Source organism: Lepidochelys olivacea, assembly GCF_965140295.1.
Source record: "Lepidochelys olivacea isolate rLepOli2 genome assembly, chromosome: 21".
Classification (NCBI taxonomy): domain Eukaryota; kingdom Metazoa; phylum Chordata; order Testudines; family Cheloniidae; genus Lepidochelys; species Lepidochelys olivacea.
Genome location: NC_140431.1, coordinates 1,734,824 through 1,742,432, shown reverse-complemented (window position 1 = coordinate 1,742,432; position 7,609 = coordinate 1,734,824). Strand labels below are relative to the sequence as shown.

Sequence of the window (7,609 nt, the reverse complement as noted above, 5' to 3'; positions counted from 1 at the left end):
GTCACTGCTCATTGCCGCTGATTAGGACCATGAGCGTAGGCCTCTCGCAGAGCTTTTAGAGCAGCGGCCAATCTCCATTTTCAAATGGTCAGATGGAGAATCCACACCACACTTGGCAAGTTGTTCCAATAGTTAATTACTCTCTTGGTTAAAAATTTACACCTTATTTCCACTCCGAATTTGTCCCGCTTCAGCTTGCAGCCCTGGGACCATGTTATCCTTTTCTCTGCTAGACTGAAGAACCCATCGTCAAATATTTGTTCCCGGTGTAGATACTTGTAGACTAATCGAGACACCTCTTAACCTTCTCTTTGTGAAGTGAAATAGACTCAGCATCTTGAGTCTACATGCATCTACACAGATTCCATCTTCAGCTAGTTTCTAGGCTAAAAATGTTTTAGGCCCTGATACAGCAAAGCCCTTAAGCAGGAGTAGCCCTATGGACTTTACAGGGACTTCTATTGTGCACAGGTGCTTTGCCTGACTAGGCCCAACTCACTGACTAGGTTACGGACATCTCGGTGGAAGAACACCTGGGAGAATGAGAACGCAGGGAGCAGAAGCCAGTGCTGGGAAATGGGAGCAGAGGTAGCAGCCTGGCCTTATCCCACAAGGAAGTCCAACAGCCCGATCGTTAGCTAAATATTAAATTTCCTGAGGTCTGGACAGTAAGTTTCTGTAAGAGGCTCTCCACCCCCATCTGCCAAGAGCTCCTTAAAAATCATGGGCTCTCCTTCTAGCTAGAAGTAGGTTTTCACTGTGCTAACCAGTGCACATTTGCTATCCCACCACGCAGTCCTAGGAGGCAAGGCACTGTCGTTTTACCACTAGGTAAACCTAGGCAAGCTCCACCTCAAGCAGTGGGTGGTGCAATGCAGTGGTCACCTCATGGGAAGAGCTATGGTGCCTAGTGTCCACTAGGATTCTACAGCGGGGTCGCTAACCTGCATTATCTTGTTTAAAACCCCACCACCTCAGGCCCCAAGCTTTTTGGCAATGAAGACAACGCCTAAGAGGCTCTAGTACTCATGGCACTGTGTAAGATTAAAGATACAGAAAACACACTGCTTTGGCCAAGGCTGCAAAAGGGCACAGTGCAGCCATTTCACAGCTCCTACAATCAAGAGAAAAGCACGGAAACCACAGCAAGCCCAGCACCAGTCTCCAGTCAGGGGCAGCAACCAAGAGTTGTCACTATATGCCTGTTTAGTGACCCAGTTCTAGGTGTTCACATCACCGTGAGGGGCAACCTTGTGGAAAGCGTAAGGGACTGAATGGTCCCTGGCAGGCAATGCCCCATAAAACTAGTCCCTCTAGGTCATGGCTGAGACTCATTGGTGGGGAAGATTGTCCAGCTGGGGACAGAACCTAGTCTCCAGGGGTCAATGTGGTACCTCACTGATGTGACATTTTTAGTGTTTCCAATTTACCTGGCAAGACTCCATTGTGCAGTCAATGGAAGGACAAACCAAGTGCAAGAATATGTAGCAGCTGGTAATTTGTCTCCTCGTATATACGAGAACAGCAACCACACCTGCAGCTCTTTAAGGTTAGTTTATTGCAATGTGAACTATGACAGACATAAGAAATTTATAAACATACAATATCTTGGTTTTACAAGGTCACAGCTCAGTACAGTACAATAAAATCTGTTTATACAAAATACTCTATTGGGTTTATAACGTTATTCTAGAGTATGAAAACACCCTGACCTGTTCCTTTTGTAGGTTTAGAATAGACTGAAATTAAACAACAAACAAAAACAACTCACTAAGTCAGCAGCCAAGGAAACAGGGCAGAGGACTTCACAGTTCATTATGTAATACTGTCTGGGGCGCCAAGTGACAGAGCAAAGGCCACCTGCTGTATGTTGTACATATGTAAAGTCTCCAAAAAAAATTAGTTTCAACTTTATTCCTACTAGCCCTAGATCTGTATGAACTACCATCACTACTGTTTGTCTGGCATCTTATGTTGTGCAAACTCAGTTCTTCAGCAAAGTTATAGCTTAAAGTTTCTTTCTTCAATATGGAAATTGACCAGATAAACCTAGGACAATGGAGAGAGGAAACGCTAATAGAACTATGGAACCAGATGAGGTTTAGTTTCATAAAAAACCCCTAATCCTTCAGCTGTCGGATTTAACATTTAGGTTTTTTGTTAAGAAATTTATATTTAGGCTTTTTCTTAAAACTTAAGTTATATATTTTAACAAGCCAAGACAGCATGAACGGCTTCTAAGGACTTGTCTACGCTATAGGGAAAAGTTGATCTAAGCTACGCAATTTGAGTTACGTGAATAGCGTAACTCAAGTCAACATAGCTTAGATCTACTTACCACGGAGTCCACACTGCACTATGTCGACCCCATTCTTCTCGATCTGGTGGAGTACAGGAGTTGATGGGAGAGTGATCTGCGGTCAATTTAGCAGGTCTTCACGAGACCTGCTAAATCAACTGCTGATGCATTGATGGCCGCGCACTGGTAAGTGTAGACAAGCCCTAAAAACCCCTCTCTAAAACCAAGTAAGGCAGTGGCATCACTGTGTGCGGAGTCCCTGACCATCTGGGGCTACAAGCTACCCACATAGAAAAAACCTCTTTCTGCAGTTGAGGAGACTTCTTAATACTTTTAATTTTTTTTTTTTTTTTTTTAAGGTGTGTGAACACACTCAGCCCTCAGTGGAGCTACAAAGTCAGTATCTGGAATGGAACACTTCCTTTAGTGTTTTTACTTTCCAATGAGCTTTGTGGATCTCAATTTTAAACTGAGTTTGCATCAGAGTGTGTTGTACTCTCCAGACACACAGAGAACTACAAGTCTTTGTTTTTGTTCTGCTTTGACTTAATCTCACAAGAAATGCAGCTCAGATGATCCCCAACATGCTTCTCTGTGAAAGTGCTCATGGATTAGGTGAACTGCATTACACCACCACCTCTTACGGGCCAACCTGAAGAATCTGTAACTTCAAATATCCCACATGCTTCTCCCCTTAAAAACCTACCAAATGCACACCAACTGGTACATCTCTAGAATGTGGCTATGAAACATACTAAAATATTTGACTAGGAAAAGAAAAAAAACAACATTTGATGGGTGAATTATACAAAAGTTTATTAGAGAAAAAAAACAAAAACCTATGCCTCTTACAGGATATCTGTTTAACATTCACTAAAACACAAGCACCAGGAGCCTACGGGTCACAGGCCATCTGCTTAACCCTCTTCACGCAAGTTGTGATATTTACCAGTGCTAAAAAAATAAATTATGTACAAACAGAAGATATCCTCCCCTTCCCACTTTAAGGGTCTTTGATCTGAGCAGTTAGAAATTGCTTTAAATTCTCACTTAAACAGGAGCAAGTAGAGTTTTTTGAGGGGGCAGTTACGCAGCTTTAGCTATTTTACCTCATGGGCATATGAGAGTATTTGACTGTATCTGGCCCCATTTAGTGTGCAAAATAATAGGCCTCAGAGCACAGGACAATATGCCACGTACTCAAGACCACATCCATACCAGTAAGGGAGCCAGTCATGCTCTGAACACAGGACAGACTCCGAGAATATGTAACACAACTGATACCCTCTTGCTAAAAGCCAACTCCACTCCCACTGAAGTGAGTTGCATCCACCCTAGAACACCAGCAAGCCTTTGCAACATCTTGTTTGGAACAGAGCTCCATAAAGAATAGAATACTCTATTTTCCTGGAGGGGTGCACAATCTAAAGGAAGCTTCAGGACAGAGAAGCCACCTCTTAGGAAGCTCAGGGTCAGGGCTAGGGAAGAGGAAGGGACATAGTACTGGCCAACACTGGTAGAGATGCTGATTTCCTAAATGAAGCAGCAGTGGAAGACTTCCAGTTCCAAAGCCAAACTCAGTAATAGAATGGGAAAGATGGATGCACAGACCCGATATGTACCAGCATCAATTCCTTTAGTTCTGACTAAAGCAGGTTCCTAACTAAACAACTCAACTTTCTGCATTTGTACCCATTTGGTTTCATAGTGTTACTTTGAAGAGAGGCATCACAAAGAGTGTTTGGAAATTTCTTTGCCTAGGAAAAGTGGGATGATCTAAACCTGAATCCTTCCTGCATCAGCAAGTGTTCTTTATGAAAATGGGATGATCACAATAAAATGAGGATCCACCCCAAAAGGAGTGGAGTGAAGATAGTTATTTAAAAAAAGCCTTCCACTAATTTCAGTCATCAATTCCAACCCAAGTGTTCCATGAAAATTTAACTAAAGTGGGGAGGTTTAAAAAACTACAGTAGCTAAAAATGTTTTCAAGAGGTGCTAGAAAAGCCTACAAATAGAGCCAGGTTGTGTCTGTCATCCAAAGGAGTTTGGACTTTGTCATATTTTAAGACCACCCCTCCCACTAACCCACCTCAAAAATATCCCAACTTCCACTAAGAATCTGGCAGTTAAGAAGTATGTGAAGCAGTATTCATTTTAGACTCAGCATTGAAGCCAGTTGAGCCTCAAAATATCCAGTAGCCTTTTTTGTGGCTTTAAAAACAGACATACCCTAAACAGATCACAAAAAACTTAACTAAAACATGGTTTACAGAGTGGTATTAAGGCTCTTCCAGAGTAGTCTAGAGGTGGAAACTTTAAGGCACCTATTAGTACATTCATGTTACTGTTAAAAAAGCCAGAATATAAAAAAGTTTCCCACCCACGTAAGAGGATATGGCACATTTAGCTGTTACCTCTGTTGAATCCAGATGGAAAAACAACTGAGAGCTTTGTTTAAAAATGAACACTTGGTTTATACACTTCTGATGACTGCTCACTACCAGCACAGCATTTTCCCCAGACACTATTTTAGAGGAACAGCACTTCCTCCAATCCTCCAGGATTAAAATCAGTCCCTCACATACGACTCTCCTCCTCTTTTATGCCATCTTCTGTGTTTTTCTGTGGCGCATTAGCCACATCATTGTTTGCCTCTTTTTGTTTCTCAGCCTCTTTTTGTTTCTCGGCCTCATCAATATTGGTTTCCTCCTCTCTCCCTTTGTTTCTCAGCTTGTCCTCTGCCTTTTGTTCTTTCTCCAGCAGCCGGTAGTTGATGCCCATTCCCACAAACAGGTAGATCCCAGAGACGATCAAAATGATTCCACAGGACCAGTATGTGTATTTGTAGTCACCGTACATGTCATTGAGTTTACCTGATGGACCAGAGAGGACAATGCATTATGTGGCTGACCATCTCCCATTATACAGCAGGAATCACTCTAAGCTAACATGCATAAGCTCTCCCCAGATGTCTAACCCGTAATGTGTGTTCATGCACATGCATCTAGCCACAAGAACAATCTCTGCTTAAAAGCTCAGGTTTTTTAAAGCTTGACCTAAGTGTTGATCAAATGCAGTGCTGGTAAAATGGCAATGCACATGGCAGTAAGCTCTGATCAATGTCCACTTAAATTTTAAAAGCAAACCCACTAGGAAGAGGCTGTTCAGGTATGGTTTGGGTAGACCAAAAAGTCCAGCCATTTTCCAAGACTGTCTAGGAGTCCCCCAGAATTTCCTAGAAAACCTGTTTTTCAGGTGACACTCTTTTTTGACCAGGGTATCCAAGCTGTCACTGTAGCTTCCTCTAGTCACATCTCCCCAAGGTTAAAAGCCAAAGTTTGCTTTGCTCTAGGGGAAACACTCAAACTTTGCTTGGACCCTGAAATTTCATATAGAGAAAGAGTGTGGACGCTCTCCTTGCGGGAAGACCCTCCCTGCACTGGGATATAATCCACACACACTCTAGTATGTCTATAATCACTTGGCCATTCCTGTTGGGAAGAGCCCTCCCATGTGTGTTCTGGCTACACTCATGCCTTTCTGCACTTCTGTGCCTTCAATTCTCAGCCTTCCCAGCAAGTGCCCTTTGGGAAGGAGCAGTAGTTGTTCCCTCCCCACCTTGGTATTCTCACAGTACACAGGCACCCCAGGAGATACATAAAAATACTCTACCTAGGAGAGGTGGTCCCAGGAGCACAGGGCAGCATTCCACAATGGTCACCAACCCGACAGCGCTGGAGAACCTCTGAGCCCCAACCAAATCCATCAATGTTTCAAACAAGACAGAGCTGAGCCAGCCAAAGGCAAATCCAAAGAACCCAGCATAGACGCAAAACCCAGCATAGGTGGTGGAGAAGGGTGCCAGGAGGTGGCACGCTCCATTATACACCACAGAGACAGCAAAGAAATATTGGATCCTCGGTCTAACCCACTTCGTGTTTGCCACCAGTCCCATGGAAGGCCTAGCCACCATGTCTACAAAGGCCAGAATGGAGAGCAGAAAGGCAGCAGACTCATTACCAAACTCTTTACTCTTGGCATAATTGCTGAGGAAGACTAAGGGAGTAAACAGTCCAAAGAACATAATCACATTGCCGGACAGATAGAGCAAGAAGCCTCTGTGTGTAAACAGGGACAAATCCAAGAACTTGTTAATAGTCTGGTAAACTGTGAGCTTCTGCTTCTTCGTCTTTCCAGCAATAAGGTCCATACTGGCATCGCCAGCTCCTTCATCCGCTTTCACAGTGGACTTCCCAGCTTCCTGCAATACTTCTTTTGAGACCTCTTTCTTCAGCTGATCTGGCTTGGGGCCTATAGGTCGCATCAGAGATCCGGCTACACAGCAGTTCAGCAAAAGGCCACCAAGAATTAAAAAACTCCCCCTCCAGCCAAATATACTGAAGAAAAACTGGTTCAGGGGGGCCAGTGTAGACAAGAATACAGGGCTACCTGCCATAGCTAATCCATTGGCCAATGGACGTTTCTTATAGAAGTACTTGCCAATCATGGTCAAGGCTGGGTTCAAGTTAAATGCAAGCCCAAGACCTGGAAAATAAGAGAATACATACATGTGAGTTTAAAAATGAGAGATCTCTACACATCTGTAGATTATGGGATTAATGGATTGGGTACTGGGCCGAGTTCTTCTCATGTTATACTAAATTTAACTTGCACTGATCTCAGAAGTTATGTAGGGAGTAACTAATGGCAGGATTTGGCCAGTTACTGCAGATTCTCAGTGATATAGGAAGAAGGTGCCAATTTTGCTAGTGAGCAAACTATTGGGGGTTTGTTTTTTAGAGCCAGAATTGAAGGAGTTCCAGGATACAAGAGATAATGAAGTTTACTAGTGTGAAATAAGTCTGATTTGAGATAAGATGGGGATGTCCAAGTACCAGAACACACATCCTTTGATACACACATCCTTCGCTGAGGAGGATTTCAGATTCAGAGCGTGTATAGTTATATAGCAATTTATATACTGACTTAGGACAAGGCTAAGATGAACTTTTATGATTCTAACCCTAAACATGAGGAGTCATGAAAAGACCGCTCACCTCCCACAACCCCAACACAGAAGTAGAGCTCTTCCACAGTGTTACAGAAAGAGGCTGCAATCAAGCCACACCCGGACAGACAGCCCCCAGCAATCATTACTGGCCGACTGCCATACTTGTTCACCAGGATGCTGCTGATGGGACCTAGAAGAGATCAAAAGAGAGTTAACCAAAGGGGAGACATCTCTGGGTGGTATGCATGCATGCACTACAAAGCAGATGGACACTAATAGGAGTGCACAGAGGTTTA

General features: G+C 43.4%; 1 protein-coding gene across 4 annotated transcripts in view; it reads right to left on the bottom strand.

Moving 5' to 3' along the window:
* Positions 1–2,630: 2,630 nt before the first annotated feature.
* The window catches only part of SLC16A1 (solute carrier family 16 member 1), a 72,059-nt gene continuing 67,080 nt past the window's right edge, over positions 2,631–7,609 (bottom strand). For all 4 annotated transcript variants that reach the window (XM_084611415.1, XM_084611413.1, XM_084611412.1 and 1 more), the window contains 3 exons: positions 7,360–7,503; positions 5,975–6,847; positions 2,631–5,175 (listed from right to left, as the gene is read on the bottom strand). In XM_084611415.1, the coding sequence (XP_084467541.1) occupies positions 4,880–5,175; positions 5,975–6,847; positions 7,360–7,503 (1,313 nt within the window). In that variant the 3' untranslated portion in view covers positions 2,631–4,879. The remainder of the gene's footprint in view (positions 5,176–5,974; positions 6,848–7,359; positions 7,504–7,609) is intronic.